This window comes from Aethalodelphis obliquidens, unplaced genomic scaffold, assembly GCF_003676395.1.
Source record: "Aethalodelphis obliquidens isolate GAN/ISIS:26980383/991018 unplaced genomic scaffold, ASM367639v1 scaffold105, whole genome shotgun sequence".
NCBI lineage: Eukaryota > Metazoa > Chordata > Mammalia > Artiodactyla > Delphinidae > Aethalodelphis > Aethalodelphis obliquidens.
In genome coordinates this window covers 2,034,344-2,059,935 of record NW_020838049.1, presented here as the reverse complement: position 1 = coordinate 2,059,935, position 25,592 = coordinate 2,034,344, and the positions used below count along the sequence as shown (strand labels likewise).

The following is a 25,592-nucleotide window of genomic DNA, read 5'->3' as shown; positions in this document are numbered from 1 at the left end:
GAAGGCCCCACTTTATCTGAGTGATTGGAGTTAACATTGCCAGTGCTGGGACAGATCAAATTGTGTTGCACCTAATATGATGCAGTAAGAACACAGCATCACTTCTGTGATATTTGTATTACAAATGCATGAAGTGAATCTGATCATGAGGAAACATCAGACAAACCCAAATTAAGGAGTATTCTTCAAAATAACTGGCCAGTAATCTTCAAAAAAGGGCCAAGTTCTTGAAAGTCAAGGAGATATATAAGAACTTTCAGGTTGAAGGATCCCAGAGAGATGTGATAACAAAATGCAATATGTGATCTCAGCTAAGCCATGCCCGGACTCCGACCTACAGAAACTGAGATAATATTGTAAATGGGTGTTGTTTTAAACCACTAAGTTTTTGGTAATTTGTTACACAGCATGGAACACTAATCCATGGGTGATCTTAGTCATGCACATAGATACAAAAATCTTGAACAAAAGATTAGCAAATAGAATTCAGCAATTCATGAAAATGATGCTATATCACAAGTAAGATAGGTTTCTCCGAGAAATAGAATATGGGTTTAATATGTGACCATCATCAATAGTTAACCATGATAACAGAATAAAGAAGATAGAATCTCATGATTACCTCAAAAGATACAGAAAAACCTGATCACATTCACAATCTATTCATGGTTACAACTCTCAAAAAAAAAAAAACAACTATGCCTTTAGTAAGCATCACACTTAATGGTGAATTATACAAAGCTTTTCCTCAGTTCAGGAATGAGCTATGGATACCTACTATCCCACTTGTATTCAATGTTTTACTAGAGGTGCTAGCTAGTTCAAAAGATAAAAAATAAAAAGCATAAGAAATTGGAAAGGAAATAATCCAAAGAACCTAAATAAAAATTAGACTTAAGTAAGTTTATAAAGGTTCCTGGATTCAAGATCAACATATGAATATGAATTGTATTTTTACCTCCCAGCATCAAATTAAAATGAAATTTTAGCAAGACTATATTGATTAGGAGAAACTGAAGGTCTTGGGAGAACTTCACTGACAAAAGGAGCAGGATGATAGGATTCACGTCCTCCAGAATCACCACTGTGGTGACTTCAAGAAACTCCTCTGTAAATAGGCTGCAAAGATCAAATAGCTGCAAGAGTTAGCACCTCTAGTTGCCAGGATCCCTTATCCTGGTGTCAAAAAGTGATTATTCTTAATGTCTTTGTGTAGCCTGAGTATAAATATATAAATTTAAATGTATATGTATAAGCATTTGGACACACTATAGGCAAACTCTTAAGCACCTTGCCTTTTGACTTACCAGTACTGTACCTTGGAGATAAATCCAAATTACAAATATGTCTACTACATTCTCATTTTTTAAACTTTTTAGTTTGAGATTATTTCAAACTTACAGAAGGATTTCAGGAAGAGGATAAAGAACTCCAATATACCCTCACTCGGATTCGCCAATTGCAGTCATTTGGGCTGCATCTGCTTCATATTTGCTTTATCACTCCTTCTTCCCTCCGTTCCTCATGTGTGTCTGTGTCTGTGTGTGTTTTCCTGATCCATTTGAAAGCAGGTTGCATAAATCATGCCCCTTTATCCCTAAATCCTTCAGTGTGTATTTCTTAAAAACGACATTATCTTTAATAAACAGAATACAGTTTTATAAAATTCAGATATAAAACTATTCTTATATAATCCATATTCAGATTTCATCAGTTGTCCCAATAATGTCCTTTTATACTATTTTTTTTTCCTGACCAAGGATCCCACCCAGGATTGAGTATTTGTCTTGTTTCTCTAGTTTCTTTTTAATCTGAAATAATTCTCAGCCCTTTTTCTTTCCTGACATTGACAATTTTGAAGAGTTTTTTCCTTTTGTTACCTCATTCATTTTACTAGATGGAGAGCTGAGAAAAGATGAATTGGCCCTAATGGCTCTTTCTTTACCTACTCTCTACAGATTCTAAGTTAGCTCAGAGGAAGAACATGTTGGTATTAGCTCCGGAACTCCAGAGGCTCCCCCTTTCTAACAAGGCCACTTCCTTGACCAGGTTGCCATCACTGCTATTGGTCACATGTATTCTCTGACCCCTTTTCATCTAGACAGAGCATTGGGTAGGGGTTCTTTGCAGGGGTTGGGGGGTCCCTCTCTATTGAAGTGCTTTCTTTTTTTTTTTTAACGTCTTTATTGGAGTATAATTGCTTTACAATGGTGTGTTAGTTTCTGCTGTATAACAAAGTGAATCAGCTATATGTATACATATATTTCCATATCTCTTCCCTCTTGCGCCTCCGTATCCCATCCCTCTAGGTGGTCACAAAGCACTGAGCTGATCTCCGTGTGCTATGTGGCTGAAGTGCTTGCTTTCTTTTTTTTTTTTTTTTTTGAAGTGCTTTCTTAAGCACAGTTCTCTGTGAAGAAAATGAGAGCTCAGGAGCTCATGTGTGCTTTGCTATTTCTCAATTTATAACTTCTTCTTTGATGAATAATTTTATTTGCCCAGTGTGGCATTAGGGGTGTGTGTGTGTGTGTGTGTGTGTGTGTGTGTGTGTGTGTGTACCTCTTTTGCACTATAATTGATTGACTGTGAAGGGAAATACTCCAGTCTATCCCAATGCTATGCATTTTGGGAAGCAGCAAAAGCCATCTGCCTCTTTCCCCGGTGTGAGACACAGTCCCTCAAAGTCCCTGGAGTGGTGTGGTCACTGGGAAGCTGGATGAGTGCCCTAAGGGGGCAGAGTTGCCATAGTGTCCACTGATGTGGAGGCAAATCTTCTGTGTATGTGTTTGTGTGTGTGTGTGTCTGTAATATATATATACAAGAGAAACTTGGAAAGATGAAGAGAGGTTGTATGTTCAGTTAATTCTCTGAAATCTAATCTTTTAAGTTTTAAAGCAACCAAGTAACAGTATCTCAGGCAGCATTCTAGAATTTTGAAGTGTAATGTAAAGGATTGTGATGTATGGGAAATCCAAGTTGGAAGGTACCTGAAGTACAGATGAAATCAGTTTGCAGCTACTGAAAGTAGGAAGGAACATGTAAGTTGTTTATTACAAACAAGAAGAACCAAAGTAACAGGCTTGGAGAAATGAAGTTAAAAGGTTTAGATGTAGCTCCTGAATAGAAGTGAAAGACCAACATCGTTTCACTAAAATGGCTTCACAACAGCCTTTCACTGCAGATGACTTCGGTATCTACTGTGTCCTGTGAGCCTCTGTCTACTACGGTTTTCTAGAGAAGTTTAGCTGGGCTGGGCTGGGGTGCGGGGAAGCCATGCTTAAAGGGGTCATGAGGTACATGCCGAATTTTGAATGGATTCCTCAGGGTTGACCCATTGGAGGTCTCCCAAAGGGAAGGGATGGGAAGATGTTATTTAATATCTAGCCAATAGTTATTCCTAAAAAGTGACAGCCCAGGGCCTCCTGTGACATTGGTAAATAAAAGGGGAAATGTCCCTCCGTGTAAAAGCGAGCACTTTTCAAACTGGCAGAATTGTAAGTAGAGGTACTGACATGAGGTAGCTGTCTCCTGGAGTCCCAATTTTAGATACTACGTGGAAAGAAAACCTAAAAGGATGAAGATATTGGGCTGCCTGGTACAGTAGCCAAATTACAAAAGGAAGCTCTGTGTGGAAAGAAGAGGACCCTCTCCTCTGTGCAGGTCTGGTTGATCCACATGGACCCACGAATTCCGTAGCTACTGTTAAGGACATCCTGGATCAGTCATTTCTTTAAAGAAATTTTTTTAGGTTACCATTAACTATGTAATCTGTGCCTCGTTCCTTGCATTGTTTAATCCTCACAATCCAACAATCCTATAAGGCAGGTAACACTATTCCTGTTTTATAGATGAGAAACAGACATGAGTCCCAGATCATGTAGCTGGTAAGTGACCATCAAAATTTAAACTAAATGCTCTTTCTCTCCCCCTCTCTATGTATGTGTGTGTGTTTATATATGTATTATGTATACATATATAACATACACACATATTTATGTGCTCTTAATATATGTATATATTCTCTTAATATGTGTATATATTATGCTCTCAAATGTATATATGGCATATATATGTATATACACACACATATATATTCCTAATATTTGATATATAAATCCAAATAACTCTTGACAGACAGATGATGGGTACATAGATAGATAGATAGATAGATATCCCTTCTCTCTGTGTGCCACTGCACATGCCTTAGTATATTACCGTGGGCAAATGACGAAACCATTTATTTACACATGATATCTCACCTGTAAAACAGGATTTAAAAATAACTGTACCTACCCCATAGAATTGTTGAAAGAATTAAATGGGAAAGTTCATGTTAAGTACTTAACATAGTGTCAGGTCAATACAAGATAGCTATTGTTATTAACTACTATCTATTATTATTATTACTGGTAATAATAATTAAATTACTTGCCCAGCAAAAAAGGAAATACTTTGGTATTTAGAGAGGAAGTCAGCATTTTAGCAAAGCAATTCTAGGTCTCTGAAAGGCCAATTTTTTCTGTCCTCTTGCTTTGGTTTAAGGAAGAAACTTTATCTCTGCTTATTTGGCCGCAGGCACTGTTCAAAGAGTCCCAAACAAAGTAATGCAATTTTAGACTCCAAGTCCGAATACTTATGTCTTTAATAGGGAATGTATTTGGTGGAAGTCTTATGAAGGACTCTTCTTTGTGTCATTAGGTTGAGACGGCCTTATTTCATTTGTACGTATTTTGTTTCCTCAAAATGCTGTCCTTTCTTTCCATGTGGCACCAACACAGCACAGCGTGCACAGATCACTATGACCCCTTTCCAGTTAATGAGGCTGATGAGAACCAGCCCCATTTCCAGGGCGTGACTGGTCTGCAGAACCTGGGCAACACATGCTACATGAATGCCATCTTACAGTGTCTCTGCAGCATCTCACCGCTGGTGGAATACTTTCTCTCTGGAAAGTACATTACCGCTCTTCAAAAGTAAGACAATTTGCCATCCCTGCAGCCGGGTCCTCACCCCTGCTCTCCAAGGTGAGGTTAGGGAAGGGACCCTCTGGAGTCCCTATGAAGGGCTAAACCAGTTAGGAGAGGCTGCAGTGCCCCAGATCCCATTTCTAGGGTGAGTAAAATGGGAAGGTCAACCAAGAAATGAATGAAGCTTTGTTTGGGGTCTGATGCCACATGCTTAGCCGGAATCATTTCCCTTCCTTCTTCCAAGGGATTGCAGTGAGGTTGCCACTGCTTTTGCCTACGTGATGACAGACATGTGGCTTGGAGACTCTGACTGTGTCTCACCAGAAATATTTTGGTCAGCTTTTGGCAAACTTTACCCAGCATTTATGAAAAAGACACAGCAAGATGCTCAGGAATTCTTGATTTATGTCCTGAATGAACTTCATGAAACTCTGAAAAAGGTAAGTAGAATTAATGGCCTTGAAATAGACCTTTAGCTCTATCAGCAACTTTCACTTTTCATTCTTTTATTTGTTCAGTCAGTATTGCCTACTCTGTGCTGAGCACAGGTGCTGGGGTCACTATGGGGAAAATTCAAGTTAGTATTTGAATGGGCCTGTATTTCCCAAACTTAGCTGTTTATCGGAATCACCTGGGGAGATTTTATGGCACAGCTTCTTAGGCCCTCTGGTGTTATTGAATTAGAATGTCTGGGTTGTCTTCTGGGAAAACTCACTTGGGATTTCCAGTAATCAGCAGGTGTGGGGACCACTGGTCTAGTTCCCTTTGCAGTAACATCTGCATTGACTACTTTTTAGAGTGAAAATTACATTTTTTTATAAAAATATATTCCTCATGATGTATAATATATAAAATTTACAACTTAAAACAAGTGTTCTTGGTAGCTACAAACCCGAGGAAATATTAAGCTTGGTGTAAGGTGAAAGGACAGATCTGTAAACTGCAGTTTCATCTTTATACTAAATGTGCCTAACCTGAGTTCTTCACTGGATTAGGACATACATTTAATAAAACATGAAATTGCCAGTTACTAAGGAGGTTGCCTTTATTTATAAGACTCACTACCTTCAGCCTTGATCTGAGACCCACACTCTCCAAAGATATGCCCTAGATTTTATGCAGTGTCTTTATGCTGCTGTTAGCTTACCTCATAGCCAGGAGACACTTAGCATGAAAGACCACAAACTATTACTGTTAATCCCTCTCATCTGCAATCCTCAGCTCCATTTTTAATTTTTACTGAGATATTCACAGCAGCACTTTTTTTAGCCAGAGGGGAGGGTGATGGTCAGTAAAAATCACTGAGGTCCTCATCTGCAGCGAGTCTGAAATAAATAGCGTTCTGGTTCTCAAGGTTAAACTTGGGGTTAGAGGCATCAAACTACTGTCAGGTGGAAGACACGGGCAGGTGGGTGTGATGAAAGAAGCAGCCAAAGCGGAGCCTTGTGCACAGTTCCAAAGCGTAGCTGACTGTGGAGCTAAAGCACCTTCAGAATGTATATTCTGCTGAGGCTGTAGAATCACCAGTCAGGGTACGCTCCCGGAAATACTGTTCCTGAGCATCAGCTAGATTCAAATCAGGCTACAAGGCTAGTGAAATTGGGCTGCCCTTGGAGTTTAAGATTAGCTCTTTAAAAAATTCTTTTCTAACAATAAAAGAAGAGACTAAGGAACGTAACCTGAAGGGACTGGAGGAGAGATCCAATTCCTTTATCTTACCTCTAGATCAGCTTGCATGACCAGAAGCTAGTTTGCAGCTTACCCTCTGCCCAGGAAAAACTGCCTGCAGGACCCTATATCACATTATCATTTACTGTCAGTTTATGGCACCATGGATATATATTTTACCAGGGTTAGGGTGTCCTCGTTTCTCAGGTTCACTTAAAGAGGCAAATAACTGAATTATCAGAAATCACACATATTATATGCTCTTAAGAAGATCTTATTCTGTTTATTTTCTGAATCCAAAACTAAGTGGTTTGGGGTAGCATTCTGTTAGAAAAATCAGGTCATTCTATTGAAAATATTTTGAGAACCAGTAGTTGATTTGGGGTGAATTTGTTCCTTTGTTCAGTACCACCGAAGAAGATCATATGAAAAAAGATCTATTCCGAGATCCTGCAGGAAGATGATTGCCAACGAGTCCTCCATCATCACCCGGCTGTTTGAAGGGCAGCTCAATTATAGCATCATATGTTTAAAGTGTGAGAACTGTACCTACAAGAATGAAGTCTTCACCGTCCTCTCCCTCCCCATTCCATCCAAATACGAGTGCTCTCTTCAGGTAGGGATTCTTACTCCATGAGACTTCTTTTGTCTTTCTCTACCCCATCCCTGGGTTTTCCCAAGGCTGTTTCCTACATTTTCTAGTATGAGGGGAGCTACTTTATAACTTAAAAAAATTGGAAACCCGTGATGAGAACGTTTTGTAGAAAAGTGACATACAGCCAAAAGTTACAATACAGTTACAAAAGTTATGAATTCAGATGTATCTCTAAATGTGCTCAGTGAAAGAGCCTCACTGTAAAACTGGAAAGATGGGTGGGCTTTATTCAGTCTATTGAGATGGCTTGGCGCATATAGGGAATTTATACATATAAAAATTTTATGGCCCTTTCTCATCCCAGAGGTCTGTAGGTACATATTAGGAAATGACTTTGACTCTTATTCTTGAGCTCTTATGTTTTGGACAAAAGCTGAGGCATCTGGGGAGAAGATAGAATGGAATAGTGCCTTAGTTTACCTCTCGAGTTTTCTTTACCATAATACCAAAAGTTAATCTGTAAGCGGAGGAGTGGTGGGAGTCGGGGGCAGGGGTGGGTGGAAGGTGGCAGTAAAAGCCAGGGAACTGTGAGGAGGGAGGGAGCAATAAGTTTCCTTGCAGGAAAACACACATTTATATTTTTCTTCTTAAATTGCTAAAAGTCTTGAAATACCAGAGTTAGAGAAAATAATCCTACTACTTATTCAGAACTGGGCTTTGTTCTCAGATCAAACTGCTAAACACACCTGAAGATGAATTCCAAAGCCTCTAAGTGAGGTGCTGGCAATCTGTGCTCGTCCTCCTCTTTAGGTTAATGGTTTGCAGAGCGGGGAGCCTGGCTGGTTGAGGATGTCTCCTGTGGGCATGAGATCTAATTCTCTCTGTTCTGCTGTCTTTATTATGGGCCACCCCCAAATACAGGGATACGGTCATTTTTCAGTCCCCAGATCATTTTTCTGATGAGATGAATAACTTAAAGCAGCTGCCTGACTTGGTTAGTGGAAATTGCATAGTTGGTATTATTCTGAAACAAACCAGAAATGTTAAAATGCTGATTCAGAGATTAGAAATGAGATGGACATTTGGATCTATTTCAATAACTCAGTGAGAAGGCAGCACCTCCTTTGCCAGGTGGACTATATCCAAGCTGCAGCTTGCGGCGCTGGCATCTCTTGGACTTGGAGAAAAGCACAGAGAATTACATTTCTGCAGCTCTTTCAGAGTTCTAATATAGACAGGACCCCAGGTTGAAGTGGATTCAGTTTCGTCACTAAATGCTTCTTCCCTCAACAGGACTGTCTCCAGTGTTTCTTTCAACAAGACACACTGGCCTGGGACAACCAAATTTACTGTTCCTTTTGCGAAACCAAGCAAGAAACAGCTGTGAAGGCCAATATTTCTAAAGCACCAAAAATAATTGTCTTTCACTTAAAAAGGTATGGATTTTAACATTTTGTGAGAAGATTTTTTGAACAGCTTTATCATGATATAATTCACATACCATGCAATTCACCTATTTAAGTGTACAATTCAATGGTGTTGAGTACATTACATTAATTTTTTAAAATCTGTGGTAAAATATATGTAACAAAACTTGCCACTTTAAGTATATAATTTCACTGGCATTAATTACATTCACAATATTGTGCATCGATTTTCCAAAACTTTTTCATCACCCTCAACAGAAACTCTGGAACCATTAAGCAATAACTCCCCATTCCTCTTCCCTCCCAGCCCCTGGTAACCTCCAGTCTACTTTCTGTGTCTATAAATTTGCCTGTTCTGATGCTTCATATAAGTGTAGTCACACACCATTTGTCTTTTTTGCTGGCCTATTTCACTTAGCATGTTTCCAAGGTTCATCCTTGTTGTGACGTGTACCAGAAGTTCATTCCTTTTTATAGCTGAATAATACTCTATCGTATGTATGTACATCATATTTTGTTTGTCTATTCAACTGTCGATGGACATTTGGCACTCACTTTGAGTGCTTTTAAAAAATAAATTTCCTATAAAGATGTTATAAAATAAATAAATAAATTCCCTAGTCCACCCTTGGGGATTCTGTTCGCACAGGTCTGAGGTGGAATCTAAGAATCACTATTTAAAATTTTAACACCCTCCCCACCGCGCTCAGTTATTATTTTTATTTTTTTTGTTTTTGTTTTTGTTTTTGCGGTCCGCAGGCCTCTCACTGTTGTGGCCTCTCCCGTTGCGGAGCACAGGCTCCAGACGCGCAGGCTCAGCGGCCATGGCTCACGGGCCCAGCCGCTCCGCGGCATGTGGGATCTTCCCGGATCGGGGCACGAACTCGTGTCCCCCGCATCGGCAGGCGGACTCTCAACCACTGCGCCACCAGGGAAGCCCTATTTTTTAATTTATTTTTGGCTGCATTGGGTCTTAGTTGCTGTGTGGGCTTTCTCTAGTTGTGGAGCATGGGTTGCGGTGTGCAGGCTTATTGTGGTGGCTTCTCTTGCTGCCGAGCACGGGCTCTAGGGCACACGGGCTTCGGTAGTTGTGGCTCGCGGGCTCTAGAGCACAGGCTCAGTAGATGTGGAGCGTGGGCTTACTTGCTCTGTGGCATATTCCCGGGCCAGGGCTCGAACCCGTGTCCCCTGCATTGGCGGGCAGATTCTTAACCACTGTGCCACCAGGGAAGTCCCAGTTTTTATTTTTAAAAGTTACAAATCTACAGAAAATTTGAAAAGGTATATAATGAATACCCATATACCCTAGAATCTTCATTAGTTGGGGCCACTTTGCCACATTTCCTTTTGTTCTTCCTGTCTGTCTGTTTCTCCCTCCAGCCCTCCCTTCCACTTTATTAGCTGAACCGTCTAAAGTAAGATGCAAACACCATGGCATTTCATGCTTAAATACTTCAGCAGGTATCACCTGAGAATAGGACATTCTCCTACATAATCACACCATTATCATATAGCCCAAGAAATTTAACAATAATTTTATATCACCCAAGATACAGTCCATATCTAAATTCCCCCATCCCCCAAATATCTTTCATAACTTTTCTTCCAATCTAGCATCCAGTCAAGGGTCATACATTGCATTTGGCTGTCTCTTTAGTCTCTTTTAATCTAGAAGACTCCTTCCCTCTTTTTTCATATTTAAACAATTTTTTCTCATTTTGAGTTTGTTTAGATTATGTCACCCATCCTGGATTTGTCTAATTGTTTCCCCATAGTTAGATTTAGGCTAAACTTTTTTTTTTTTTTAGCAAGAATTTGCCATAGCTGATGTTATGGACTTGTCATTACATTACATCAGGAGGCAGATAATAAAAGTTTGTCCCACTACTGGTAATGTTAATTTGATCACTTAGTTAATTAAGGTGGTGACTATACGATCTCACCATTTAAAGGTATAGTAGTTTTCCCCTCTGTAACTAGTATCACTCTGGACTCGTGGATATTTTTAAACTTAATTGGTTTAATATCCATTACTATTATCATTCTCCTCCATGCTCAAATTGTTCAAAGTTGGCCAGTGGGAACCCCTTCAAGCCAGCTCCTGTGACCCCATTAGTTAATTTAAGTTTACTTACATATATAAAATGTATCCTTCTTTTATATAGTTCTATGAATTTTGACAAATGTAATGTAACCATCACTGCCAACAGAGATTCTTTCCATCACCCCAAAAAGTTTTCTCATGGTCCTTTATAATCAATTCCTTCTCCCACCCTCAGCCCCTAGAAACTTCTGATCTGATTTCCATGTTTATTGCCTTTTCCTGAATGTCGTATGTTATACCAGATATGGCCTTTTGAGTTTGGCTTCTTTCACTTAGCACAATGAGATTAACCCATGTTGTGGAATGTAGTCATGGTTCCTTCCTTTTGATTGCTGTGTAGTATACCCTTTTATGAATGTACCAAAATTGTTGATCCATTCACTAGTTGATGAACATTTGAGTTGTTTCCAGTTTGGGGCAGATATGAATACAGCTGCTATAAATTTTGCGTATAGGTTTCTGTGTGGATATAAGTCTTTGTTTCTTCTGAGATGATACCTAGGCATGGGATTGCTGGGTCATATGATATGATAGTCCCTTAGTTTTTGCAAACAAGATTTCTTGCTTTCTGGCACAAGAATATCTCAGCCTCACCCAGTAATTTCCCTTCCCCTGACCTAAACCAGCTGTTTTTCCAAAATGAACATAATTTATTCTTTAAAAAGCTCTGGGGTGATTCTGATATGAACTCAGATTTGGGAATTGCTGATCTGTATAACACATAGAGAATGTGACAAGATTTTCACAAAATTTTATCTTATTAAAGATATATTAAAACCTCCAAGTTGCAAAACAGGACACTGCGAAGACAGTGTGTGCTGAAATCAACATAAGGAAAAGCTGAGTCAGTTTGGTTAGAGTGAACAGCATCAGATGGAGGGAAGACTTCTGGAAGTTATCAATGTGATTTCTACTCCCCCTGATGCTGAGCTTGGCTTTATCCCTTTCTTTTTCTCCCGCTGGATTGACTCTACCCTGTCTCACTCCCTGACTCAGGCTCTTAGCCCACTTCAGCCTCAGTTTTGGCTGTGGAGATTCAAATATATATAGATAAGAAAAAAATAATTTATGTATAAGTCTACACCAAATAATCTTTCCAAGAAATTACTTTTAACTATACTTAGAACTTGTGAAGGTATGTGGACTTCATTCATGAGTGGTTCACAAACTTACTTTCTATTTTACACATTTATTATATCTCTGCAGGTTTGACATTCTGGGTACAATGAAAAGGAAACTGAGGACAGATATTCATTACCCGCTCACTAACTTGGACCTTACTCCTTACATTTGTCCAATTTTTCGGAAACATCCTAAATATAACCTCTGTGCAGTGGTGGTGAGTAAAATACTGAAACTATTTAAAGTAACACAGGTTTAAAGAAAACTGTAGAATTATCTGTTTGAATGACTACTACTTCTATCTCTCCCTGACTTCTCCTATACTGCCCTTTTTAAAACAAAATATAGAGCCTGGAAACTCCCTGCTTTGACCTTGAACAGTAGAGCAGTGAAAGAATACATCAAAGAATACAATGTCCTCTATGCTGCCTCCCCACTGTCCCTCTACTCTATAATACTACAGAGTATTTATTTATTAGTATTTATACTAATAAATAATACTATAACAATAGTAGAGACAGGCTATTTCAGATCTAGGGACATTTGTGAGCTGTGCTCTGGGGGCAGCAGAAGTCAGTTCCAGTAGCATTATGTTGAATAATCATGAGCCCCTCTATGGTGAAAGCCCCAAACCCTAGGTACACGGTAGTCATAGACTCACTACCTGTGTGCGTCAGTCCTAAGGAAACTCTGGGGGTTCCCTTTGGCTCTAAATCAACTGTCATCATTGAGGATTCCCTGACGGAAAGAAAGCATGGAGTATAATTCAGACCAAATCATCTAGAACTTCCCACAACATCAACCACCCCAAGCAACAGGACATTTTCTGGGTTTCTGTTCTGGATCACAGTGTTAAAGATCTGCTTCAGAACATTCAGATTTCAGTTGAACCTGGAGGTCCAGTTGTGTCCAATGTCAGATGGGCGGGGCTCCCACTGGAGCCCAGTATGATTCACCAGAGCCCTCCAGTGTACTGAAGTCTAATTTCCCTTTTGGGCTTATCACTGAATTAATATAAAATGTTGATCCCACTGGTCTTTCTCTTTAACATCTCTCAGAACCATACTTCAAAAAAAATCCTTCTTTACTTTTTCCTTTTTACTTCAAACCTTCACATTCTCCTTTCTAATTTATCCTGCCCTTAAATATGATTTTCCTTGTCTCACTCGCCAATTTGGAAATCTAGAGTGACATCCTCTTCCCTATCATAATAAACTCTAATGTGCATTCCAAAATGATATGCCCCCCCCCATATTTTACTGTTTAAACATCTCATTATAAGTGTTTCTGCTTCAAAAAAAAATCCAAAAGCAGAATTTATAAAAAATTACGTGGTAATTATCTACAGTTAGATAAAAAGAGTCACCCAAGCTTCCTATAAATTCTTAATCCTTTTAGTGTTTAAATTATTTGTTAATTGAAGGGTAAAAATTGGTTTTGAAAGAGAAATATATCTAGGATTTGCTGCAAATTGATGATTGATCAGAAAGAAGAACTAAGCATCTTAGAAACTACGATGTATGGTCATAGGGAAAGGCCAGCCATAGCTCGGTTACTCAAGGTGTCGTCCCCAGGAGACACCTGTTAGAAATAAGGAATCTCAGGTTCCACCCCACATTTACTGACTAGAAACTTGCATTTTATCAAGATCCCCATGTGATTTGAATGCATATGGAAGTTTGAGCAGTACTCAGACCAGAAGAGAAGGATTACCTCCACACCACCCTTAACAGAGATTTATCCAGCTTTTGAATAAGCCCTTAAAGAGCTTCCTGCTTTATAAGGAAGGCTCTTTATCTGCCAGATTTGTTTGATTTATTTTACAAACATATAGTGCTTGCTATGTACCAAGCACTCTTCCAAGCACTTTATGAATAATCAATCATTTAATCCTTATGTAGCCCTGTGAAGTGTAGGCACTATTATTATCCCCATCTTACAGAATGGGAAACAGGAACAGAGGTTAAATAATCTGCTCCAATCTACTGCCTACAAAGGGCAGAGCCAGGACCTGAAGCCAGGCGGGCTGGCTCCAAACAGTCCTGCTCACACTGCCATGTTACGCTGCCTCTGACTGTTAACTTGTCTCTCTGTATGGGGCACAAATCTACCTTCGTCCTTGTAACTCCTTCCATTTGTCCTAATTCTGTCCTCTGAGGTAGTAATAGTAATATGTGCGTGGCTTTTTGGTTAACAAATGCTTGTACATATGTGTTAGTTAAACAGAACACATTCTTCTTTCTTATACATGATGACCGTTCAAATATTAGAAAATAGTGATCATACACCAACAATGTTTAACCTCCTTCAACCCATTTCAGATGATTGGTTTCTAGAAAAACTTTTTAAAATTATGAAATATTTCAGGCACAGAAAACAGAATACAGTAAGTGTGCACACAGATGTTAAGAATAGAATATTGTAGAAAAAATCAAGCCCCTGTGTATCTTTAACAACCCCACTCCCCCCCTTCTCTGTCCTGAATTTGGAGGGAATTATACCCATGCATTCTTTCGTATGTGTCTATACTATACTTTCATACTTCTATCACACATGTGTGATATAGTGTGTTTTGCGTGTTTTATAAATCTAGTATCATTAACTGTACATATCCTTCTGTAACTTTTTTCCTCAGCATTATTTTTATGATATTAATCCATACTGATATATTAGCTTTAGTGCGTACATTTACTGCATTTACTAATTCGTTGTGTCTATTTATTTATCATTTCTCCTGTTGCTGGACAGTTAGGTTGTTTCCAGCATTCTGCTCCTACAACTTTGTATAATGCATTGTCATGTGCTAACACATGAAACTATATATACGTGTGTGTGTGTGTTCTCCCAGATCACATTTTGAAGATAACTGACCTGAATCTCTCCTTTAATCTATTAACATAAAACACTTAATTTCTTTTTTCTTTGCTAAAAATGTTTTCACATTTTTTATATCTATTTTCACAGTCGAGAAACTAACATGTAACTTTCTCATACTGTTCTTTTCTGTTTTTGTCTTGAGGATCAGCCTGTTTCTAGCCTCATAAAATAAGCCGGCCATTCTTTTCTATTCTTTGGCACAGTCTGCAGAAGATAAAAATAACTTGTTTTTTGAAAGGCTGGTAGAATTAAACAAAAAACCTATCTGGTCCTGAAATTTTTATTCTTGGTGGGTGGATTTTAAAATATTTGCTCAATTTGCTTTAGCCAGGATGAGGCTATTTCAGGAGTTTCTGTTTCTTCATTTTTGAAAAAATAAACTTTTTATTGAGATAAAACATACATATAGAAGAATGCAAGCCATGAATGTAAAACTCAATAAATTTTCGTAAAGGTAACCTGCCCATGTAACCAGAAAACAGTTCAAGTAGAATATTACCAGCACCCTAACTGCCCTTGTGCCCCCTTCTAGTCCAGGAGACCACTGGCTGCTGACAGAATACGTTTTGCCAGCTCTTGTGCTTTATAGAAATGGAATCATACTGTGTGTACTCTTTTGTGCCTGGCTTCTTTTACTCAAAATTATGCAACATTCATTCATATTGTTGCATGTATTGTAGTTTGTTCCTTCTCATTGCTGTATAGTATTACACTGTGTGAAAATACCACAAATTGCTCTACCCAAAGATCATGAAGACACTTACCTATTCTATCTTATAAAAGCTTTGTTTTACTTTAGCATGGTTTAAAAAATTATATTGAAAACTTCCAACTTTTTACATTTTCAAATTTATTGGCAGAAAATTGCTCACATTATACTCTTGACATTTTAATATCTCTATTGAATTCTCAGTTCTCCCTTTGTTTATTGTTAATATTATCTGTGTCTAATCTGTTTTTTCTTGGTCAGTCTTGCCAAAGTTTATCTATTTTGTTATCTGAAAGAACAAGCTTGTGGTTTTGTTGATTCTTTATTCCGTTGTGTTCTATTTCATTAATTTCTGGTCTTTATTTCCCTTCTTATACTTTCTTTGAGTTTCCATCAACATGTTATTTAGAGGTGCATTTGAAAAATTCCAACCATAATTTTATTTAGTCATCTTTTTGTTACTAATTTCTAACTTAACTGCATTCTTATCAGAAAATATGGTCCAAATGTTATCTATTCTTGGTACGTGTTGATACTCACTTTGTGTCATAGTTTTGTGTGTGCTTGAAAAGAATTTTTAAATTAGGTTCAGGGTTCCATATGTCCATTAAATATAATGCATTAATTGTGTTGTTTGAATATATACTCTTAATAAGTTTTAGTTTGCTTTAACAAGATTAATAACTGAAAGATATATGATAAAAAAAGACTGTGATTTTGCCAAAATTTTCCAGTAATTGTCATAATTTGAAGCTATGTGTGCAATTTTATATCTTTGTAGTGAATTATTCCTTTTATCATGGTAGGGGAATCTTTTATACTTAGCCATACCTTTTCACTTAAAGTCTTGTCTAGTTTGATATTGAAAAAACTATTCCAGCTTTCTTTTGGATGATATTATTTGTTCTTTTTCTGTCCTTTTCTTTCTTTTCTTTTGTTTTCTTCCAGTTTTATTGAGATATAATTGACATACAGCACTGTATAAGATGTACAGCATAATTATTTAATCATGAAATTATCACAGTAAGTTTAATGAACATCCATCATCTCATTTAAATACAAAATTAAAGAAATAGAAGAAAAGTTTTCCTTGTGATGAGAACTCCTAGGATTTATTCATAACAACTTTCATATATGACATACAACAGTGTTAATTATATTTATGTTGTACATTTCATCCCTGGTACTTATTTATCATATAACTGGAAGTTTGTACCTTTTGACCACCTTTCTCCAATTCCTCCTTCACCCACCCCCCCCGCCTCTGGTAACTACAAATCTGGTTTCTTTTTCTATGAGTTTGTTTGTTTGTTTTTCAAGTATAATTGACTTAAAACAATCTGTTAGTTCTTGTCACACAACAGAGTGATTTGATAGTTCTATACATTTCAAAATGATTACAGTAAGTCTAGTTATGCTATATCACTACACAAAGATATTATATAGTTATTGACTATATTCCCCTTGTGACTCATTTGTTTGCAACTGAACAGATTTCATCCTTGTGACTCATTTGTTTGCAACTGAAAGTTTGTACCTCTTAATTTCCCTCACGTCTATTTTTCCTTCGCCTATGCCTCTCTCTTCTGGAAACTACTTGTTTGCTCTCTGTAGCTATAACTCTGTTTCTGTTTTGTTTGTTCATTTGTTTTATTTTTCATATTCCACATATAAGTGAAATTGTGTAGTATTTGTCTTTCGCGGGCTGACTTATTTCACTTAGCATACTACCCGCTAGGTCCAACCATGTTGTCACAAATGGCAAGATTTCATTCTTTTTTTTTTTTATGGCTGACTAGTATTCGATTGTGTATATATGCCACACATCTTCTCTATCCATTAATCTATTGATGGGCACTTGGGTTGCTTCCATATCTTGGCTATTATAAATAATGCTGCAATGAACATAAGGGTGTATGTATTTTTTCAAATTAGTGTTTTGGTTTTCTTTGGATATATGCCCAGGAGTGGAATTGCTGGATCATATGGTAGTTCTATTTTTAATTTTTGGAGGAATTTTCATAGTGTTTTCCATAGTGGCTGCACCAACTTACATTTCCACCAACAGTGTACTAGGGTTCCCTTTTCTTCACATTCTCACCAACACTTTATTTTTTTTAATAATAGCCATTCTAACAGGTGTGAAGTGATGTCTCATTGTGGTTTTGATGTCCATTTCTCTGATGACTAGTGATATTGAGCATTTTTTCATGTACCTGTTGGCCATCTGTGTGTCTTCCTTGGAAAAAATTCGATTCAGCTCCTCTGCCCATTTTTTATTTTATTTTATTTTAATTTATTTATTTTTTGCGGTATGCGGGCCTCTCACTGTTGTGGCCTCTCCCGTTGTGGAGCACAGGCTCCAACACGCAGGCTCAGTGGCCATGGCTCACAGGCCCAGCCACTCTGCAGCATGTGGGATCTTCCCAGACCAGGGCACGAACCCGTGTCCCCTGCATCGGCAGGCGGACTCTCAACCACTGCGCCACCAGGGAAGCCCCTGCCCATTTTTTAATAGGGTTTTTGTTTTTTGGATGTTGAGTTGTATGGGTTACTTATTATTTTGGATATTAACCCCTTATCTGATATATCATTTGCAAATATCTTCTCTCATTTAGTAGGCAGCCTTTTTGTTTTGTTGATAGCTTGCTTCACTGTCCAAAAGCTTTTTAGTTTGATGTAGTCCCATTTGTTTATTTTTGCTTTTGTTTCCCTTGCCTGAGGAGATATATGCAAAAAAATTTTACTAAGACCAATGTCAAAGAGCATACTGCCTATGTTTTCTTCTAGAAGTTTTCTGGTTTCAGAAACTTAACATCTTTAATCCATTTGAATTCATTCTTGTGCATGTTGTGAGAGAGTAATCTAGTCTGATTTTTTTGCATGTAGCTATCCACTTTTCCAACACCATTTCTCTAAGAGGCTGTCTTTTCCCCATTGTGTATTCTTGTCTCCTTGTCATAGATTAATTGACCATGTAAATGTGGGTTCATTTCTGGGCTCTCTATTCTGTTCCACTGATCCATGTGTCTGTTTTTGTGTTAATTTCTCTTTCTGATAGTTTGTTGTTAGTGTACAGAAATGCAGTAGGTTCTGTATATTAATTTTGTATCCTGCAACTTTACCGAATTCATTGATGAGTTCTAGTAGTTCTTTGATGGGATCTTAGGATTTTCTTTTTTTAATGCTATTTATTTTATTTATTAAAAAATTTTTATTGGAGTAAGTTGATTGTTGTGTTAGTTTCTGCTGTACAGCAAAGTGAATCAGTTATACATATATATATATAGACCCTTTTTTTAAGCTTCTTTGCCCATATAGGTCATTACAGAGTATTGAGTAGAGTTCCCTGTGCTATACATACAGTAGGTCCTTATTAGTTATCTATTTTATATATAGTAGTGTGTATATGTCAATCCCAAACTCCCAATTTATGCCCCTCTCCTTACCCCCCGGTAACCATAAGTTTGTTTTCTACATCTGTAATTCTATTTTTTTTGTAGATAAGTTCATTTGTACCCTTTTTTTAGTTTCCACATATAAGCGATATCATATGATATTTGTCTTTCTGTCTGACTTCACTTATTATGACAATCTCTAGGTCCATCCATGCTGCTGCAAATGGCATTATTTCATTCTTTTTTATGACTGAGTAATATTCCATTGTATATGTGTACCACATCTTTATCCATTTCTCTGTTGATGGACATTTAAGTTGCTTCCACGTCCTGGTTATTGTAAATAGTGCTGCAATGAGCAATGGGGTGCATGTGTCTTTTCAAATTATGGCTTTCTCCAGATATATGCCCAGGAATGGGATTGCTGGATCATACAGTAGCTTTATTTTTAGTTTTTAAAGGAACCTCCATACTGTTCTCCATAGTGGCTGTACCAATTAACATTCCTACCAACAGTGTATGAGGGTTCCCTTTTCTCCACATCCTCTCCACCATTTATTGTTTGTAGATATTTTGATGATGGCCATCTGACCAGTGTGAGGTGATACCTCATTGTAGTTTTGATTTCTCTAATAGTGATTTTGAGCATCTTTCTCATGTGCTTTTAGGCCATATGTATGTCTTCTTTGGAGAAATGTGTATTTAGATCTTACACCCATTTATTGTTCAGTTGTTTCTTTTTTTGATATTGAGCTGCATGAGCTGTTAGTATATTTTGGAGATTAATTCCTTGTCAGTTGCTATGTTTGCAAATATTTTCTCCCATTCTGAGGGTTGTCTTTTTGTTTTGTTTATGGTTTCCTTTGCTGTTCAAAAGATTTTAATGTTATGTAGGTCCCATTTGTTTATTTTTGTTTTTATTTGTATTACTCTAGGAGGTGTATCAAAAAAGATCTTGCTGCAATTTATGTCAAAGAGTGTTCTTCCTATGTTTTGCTCTAAGAGTTTGATGGTGTCTGATCTTACATTTAGGTCTTTAATCCATTTTGAGTTTATTTTTGTGTGTGGTGTTAAGGAGCATTCTAATTTCATTCTTTTACATGTAGCTGTCCAATTTTCCCAGCACCACTTATTGAAGAGACTGTCTTTTCTACAGTGTACTTTGTTGCCTCCTTTGTCATAGATTAGGTAACCATAGGTGCATGGGTTTATCTCTGGACTTTCTATCCTGTTCCACTGATCCATATTTCTGTTTTTGTGTCAGTACCAACTGCTTTGATGAATGTAGCTTTGTAGTATAGTCTGAAGTCAGGGAGCCTGATTCTTCCAGCTCCATTTTTCTTTCTCAAGATTGCTTTGGCTATTCATGGTCTTTTGTGTTTCCATACAAATTGTAAAATTATTGTTCTAATTATGTGAAAAATACCATTGGTAATTTGATAGGGATTGCATGGAATCTGTAGATTGCTTTGGCTAGTATAGTCATTTTCACAATATTGATTCTTCCAATCCAAGAGTATGGTATATCTCTCCATCTGGTTGTGTCATCTTTTATTTCTTTCATCAGTATCTTATAGTTTTCTGAGTACAGGTCGTTTGCCTCCTTAGGTAGGTTTATTCCTTGGTATTTTATTCTCTTTTTTTTGGTATCTTATTCTTTTTGATGCAATGGTAAATGAGATTGTTTCTGGAATTTCTCTTTCTAATCTTTTGGTTTGCTATTATTTTGTTGAGGATTTTTACGTCTCTGTTCATCAGTGATATTGTCCTTTAATTTTTTTGTGTGTGATATCTTTGTCTGTTTTTGGTATCAGGGTGATGGTGGCCTCATAGAATGAGCTTGGGAGTGTTTCTTTTAATGTGTTAAGAGATTTCTGTGTATTAATTTTGTATCCTGTAACTTTACCAAATTCATTTATGAGCTCTAGTAGTTTTCTGGCAGCATCTTTAAGATTTGCTATGCATAGTATCATGTCATCTGCAAATAGTGACAGTTTTACTTCTTCTTTTCCAATTTGGATTCCTTTTATTTCTTTTTCTTCTCTGCTTGCCATGGCTAGGACTTCCAAGAGTATGTTGAATAATAGTGGTGAGAGTGGACATCCTTGTCTTCTTCCTGATCTTAGAGGAAATGCTTTCAATTTTTCACCATTGAGAATGATGTTTGCTGTAGGTTTGTCATATATTGCCTTTATTATATTGAGGAAGTTTCCCTCTATGCCCACTTACTGGAGAGTTTTTTTTTTTTTATCATAAATGGGTGTTGAATTTTGTTGAGCGCTTTTTCTTCATCTGTTGAGATAATCATATGGTTTTTATTATTCAATTTATTAATATGTGTATCACATTGACTGATCTGCATAAATTGAAGAATCCTTGCATCTCTGGGATAAATCCCACTTGATCATGTTGTATGATCCTCTTAATGTGTTGTTGGATTCAGTTTGCTATTATTTTGTTGAGAATTTTTGTGTCTATGTTCATCAGTGATATAGGTCTTTAATTTTCTTTTTTTTGTGTTATCTTTGTGTGGTTTTGGTACCAGGGTGATGGTGGCCTCATAGAATGAGCTTGGGAGTGTTCCTTCTTCTGCAACTTTTTGGAAGAGTTTCAGAAGGGTAGATGTTAACTGTCCTCTAAATGTTTGATAGAATTCACCTGTGAAGCCATCTAGTCCTGGACTTTTGTTTGATGGAAGATTTTTAATCACAGTTTCAATTTCAGTACTTGTCATTGGTCTGTTCATATTTTCTATTTCTTGCTGGTTCAGTCTTGAAAGGTTGTCCTTTCTAAGAATTTGTCCATTTCTCCTAGGCTGTCCATTTTATTGGTGTATAGTTGCTTGTAGTAGTCTCTTATGATCCTTTGTACTTCTTTTTTTTTTTTTTTTTGGCTGTGAAAAGTCTTAGTTGTGGCACTTGGGATCTTAGTTGCTGCACGTGGGATCTTTAGTTGTGGCATGCGGGATCTTTTAGTTGTGGCATGCAGGCTCATAGCTGCACCACGAGGGCTTCTTATTTGCGGCATTCAGACATCTTAGTTGCAGCACGCGGACTCTTAGTTGTGGCATGCATGCGGGATCTAATTCCCAGACCAGGGATCAAACCCAGGCCCCCTGCATTGGGAGCATGGAGTCTTACCCACTGAACCACCAGGTAAGTCCCATGATCCTTTGTATTTCTGTGGTGTCAGTTGTAACTTCTTTTTCATTTGTGATTTTATTGATTTGGGCCCTCTCTCTTTTTTTCCTTGATGACTCTCTCTAAAGGTTTCTCCATCCATACTGCATTAGGAGGCAAAACCCAACTTCAAAAACTTATAGTCTTTGGATCCAGCATGTTAAGAAACATCTCATATATGGTTGTCCTCTCCTCAGCAGTGGGAGCCATTTTCAGTAATGACATGGAGTTGAAGGTGACCCTTCTCCCCTTGTTCAATTCTCCTTGTCTAAAGAGCTCTTCTTCCTCTGGGCTTTCAAGGGTGAGTGGATTTACAAATGCCCACCCTTTGTTTTCAGAATCACGGGCCACCATTACAAATGTCACATCCAAAACGGGAAAATTCACTGTGGTGTAACTGGAACATACGCATCCTCACTTCCATGGACGTCTTCCCAACCCAACTAACATGGCCACTGAACTTGATGTCCTGTTCTGGGCGTAATTAAGCTCTTCTTACACATATCAATCCTGTCCACCAGGGCTGTAACTATTGATAAAGGAGACATCTTAGCTGAATGATTTTTGTTGTGCATGTAGCAAATAAGTACTCCTAAGCTGTCAAGATCCTCAAGAATCCTGCCAAACCTTACAGTGTTTTGAACAGTCAAATATTTCTCTTGTAATTCAGGCTGACTGCCCAAAGGTAAGAGAACTTCAATGTAACTGTCTTTCATTCTCCTTAGGTGGCAGTCCTTTCTGTGACTTAGCCAAAAAAACTATTAAGTAATTTTCTTTCCTCCATTGCTTTCACGTGGTCTCTCCAGTTTGTGGATGCTCCTACTATCTCCTGCAACTTATCTGGAATTTCATGAATGTGGAAGCCTCTCTGTTTCTTGGGATTCTGAGATCCTTGAGTCAGTTCTCTGATGGGAGCAAGGAGCCCTTTACTCAGCATACAAAGCTGCAGCACTGCCCGCCTCATCACGCTTGCCTGCCGCCACGCACATGACCACAGACCTGGGCTCTGCGTGCCGGTCGGTGGAGGGAAGTTGAGGCAATGGATGGCAGGAGAGGGAGAAGGATAGCAGGCACCAGACTGTACCTTGCTCACCAGGACCGCACCCTTGCAGTGTGGCCACGGGAGGGGGCAGGGGCAGGCTAGATTTACCAGAATCTTTACCAACCTTCTTGCAAACTAATCTCTCTTATATATTACTTTTTCATTTGTATTCAATTTTATTTATTTGTGTAGGACATATTTCAGTAGACTTTTCAACAAGGGTCTCTTATCCTGAAGTCTCCCAAGTCTTTGACTGAAAAAGTCTTTAGTTTACTTTGATTCTTGAATAATTTAACTAGAGACCAAATTCTAGATGACTTTCTTTTATCATTTTGAAACAATTTTATTATTTCTGTTTATAAGGCCGCCATGGAGTTCTACCATCATTTTATTCTTTTGTAGGTAATCTTTTTTTCTTGTTGCTTTAAAAACTTTTCTCTTTGTATTTGTTGTCTTGCAGTATTATTTTTATTTATCCTTGGTTCACTGTATTTCCTAAATTTGAAGATTCATGCCTTTCATTAATCATTTCTAGTCATTATCACTTTCAATACTGTTTTGCTCCTATATTCTCTAGAACTTCTACAAGACATATACTGAATGTTCTCATTCAACTTTATTTATTTATTTATGTATTTATTTATGGCTGCATTGGGTCTTTGTTGCTGTGCGCAGGCTTTCTTTAGTTGCGGCGAATGGGGGATACTCTTTGTTGCGCTGTGTAGGCTTCTCATTGTGGTGGCTTCTCTTGTTGTGGAGCACAGGCTCTAGGCATGCAGGCTTCAGTAGTTGTGGCTTGTGGAGTGCAGGCTTAGTAGCTGTGGCACACGGGCTTACTTGCTCTGCAGCATGTGGGATCTTCCCGGACCAGGGCTTGAACCCATGTCACCTGCACTGCCAGGCGGATTCTTAACCACTGTGCCACCAGGGAAGTCTCTCATTCAGCGTCTCGTTGCTACTACACTCAGGGTAATTTCCTGTTTTGTTTCTATAGTTTATTCATTCTCTCTTCAATTCTATGTACTATTTACTCACTACATTAAATTTTTAATTTCAAGTATTTATCATTTCTGAAAGTTCTTTTTAGGTTTTCAGTTTGCTTCCTTTTCTTAAATGTCTATATACTCTCTGTATAGTCTCTATTACCTAAAGTCCTTGGAGTTTTTTTTGTTCTTATTTATTTATTTATTTTTTACATCTTTATTGGAGTATAATTGCTTTACAATGGTGTGTTAGTTTCTGCTTTATAACAAAGTGAATCAGTTATGCATATACGTATGTTCCCATATCTCTTCCCTCTTGCATCTCCCTCCCTCCCACCCTCCCTATCCCATCCCTCTAGGTGGTCACAAAGCACCGAGCTGATCTCCCTGTGCTATGCAGCTACTTCCCACTAGCTATCTATTTTATGTTTGGTAGTGTATATATGTCCATGCCACTCTCTCGCTTTGTCACAGCTTACCCTTCCCCCTCCCCATATCTTCAAGTACATTCTCTAGTAGGTCTGTGTCTTTATTCCTGTCTTACCCCAAGGTTCTTCATGACAATTTTTTTCTTAAATTCCATATATATGTGTTAGCATATGGTATTTGTCTTTCTCTTTCTGACTTACTTCACTCTGTGTGACAGACTCTAGGTCCATCCACCTCATTACAAATAGCTCAATTTCGTTTCTTTTTATGGCTGAGTAATATTTCATTGTATATATGTGCCACATCTTCTTTATCCATTCATCCGATGATGGACATGTAGGTTGTTTCCATCTCTGGGCTATTGCAAATAGAGCTGCAATGAACATTTTGGTACATGACTCTTTTTGAATTATGGTTTTCTCAGGGTATATGCCCAGTAGTGGGATTTCTGGGTCATATGGTAGTTCTATTTGTAGTTTTTTAAGGAACCTCCATACTGTTCTCCATAGTGGCTTTACCAATTCACATTCCCGCCAGCAGTGCAGGAATGTTGCCTTTTCTCCACACCTTCTCCAGCATTTATTGTTCCTAGATTTTTTGATGATGGCCATTTTGACTGCTGTGAGATGATATCTCATTGTAGTTTTGATTTGCATTTCTCTAATGATTAATCATGTTGAGCATTCTTTCATGTGTTTGTTGGCAGTCTGTATATCTTTTTTGTAGAAATATCTATTTAGAAATGTCTATTTAGAAATATCTTCTGCCCATTTTTGGATTGGGTTTTTTTTTATTATTGAGCTGCATGAGCTGCTTATAAATTTTGGAGATTAATCCTTTGTCAGTTGCTTCATTTGCAAATATTTTTTCCCATTCTGAGGGTTGTCTTTTGGTCTTGTTTATGGTTTCCTTTGCTGTGCAAAAGCTTTGAAGTTTCATTAGGTCCCTTTTGTATATTTTTGTTTTTATTTCCTGTTCTCTAGGAGGTGGGTCAAAAAGGATCTTGCTGTGATTTATGTCAGTGTTCTGCCTATGTTTTCCTCTAAGAGTTTGATGGTTTCTGGCCTTACATTTTAGTTCTTTAATCCATTT

The 25,592-nt window shown here is 37.8% G+C and overlaps 1 protein-coding gene and 1 pseudogene across 1 annotated transcript in view; one reads left to right on the top strand and one right to left on the bottom strand.

Annotated features, from left to right (window-relative positions):
* The first annotated feature begins 4,613 nt into the window (after positions 1–4,613).
* The window catches only part of USP50 (ubiquitin specific peptidase 50), a 29,590-nt gene continuing 8,611 nt past the window's right edge, over positions 4,614–25,592 (top strand). The window contains exons 1-5 of the mRNA XM_027096664.1: positions 4,614–4,973; positions 5,212–5,407; positions 7,042–7,251; positions 8,524–8,666; positions 11,968–12,100. Of these exons, the coding sequence (XP_026952465.1) occupies positions 4,744–4,973; positions 5,212–5,407; positions 7,042–7,251; positions 8,524–8,666; positions 11,968–12,100 (912 nt within the window). The 5' untranslated portion in view covers positions 4,614–4,743. The remainder of the gene's footprint in view (positions 4,974–5,211; positions 5,408–7,041; positions 7,252–8,523; positions 8,667–11,967; positions 12,101–25,592) is intronic.
* Positions 22,041–23,790, bottom strand: LOC113614816 (acyl-coenzyme A thioesterase 9, mitochondrial pseudogene; annotated as a pseudogene).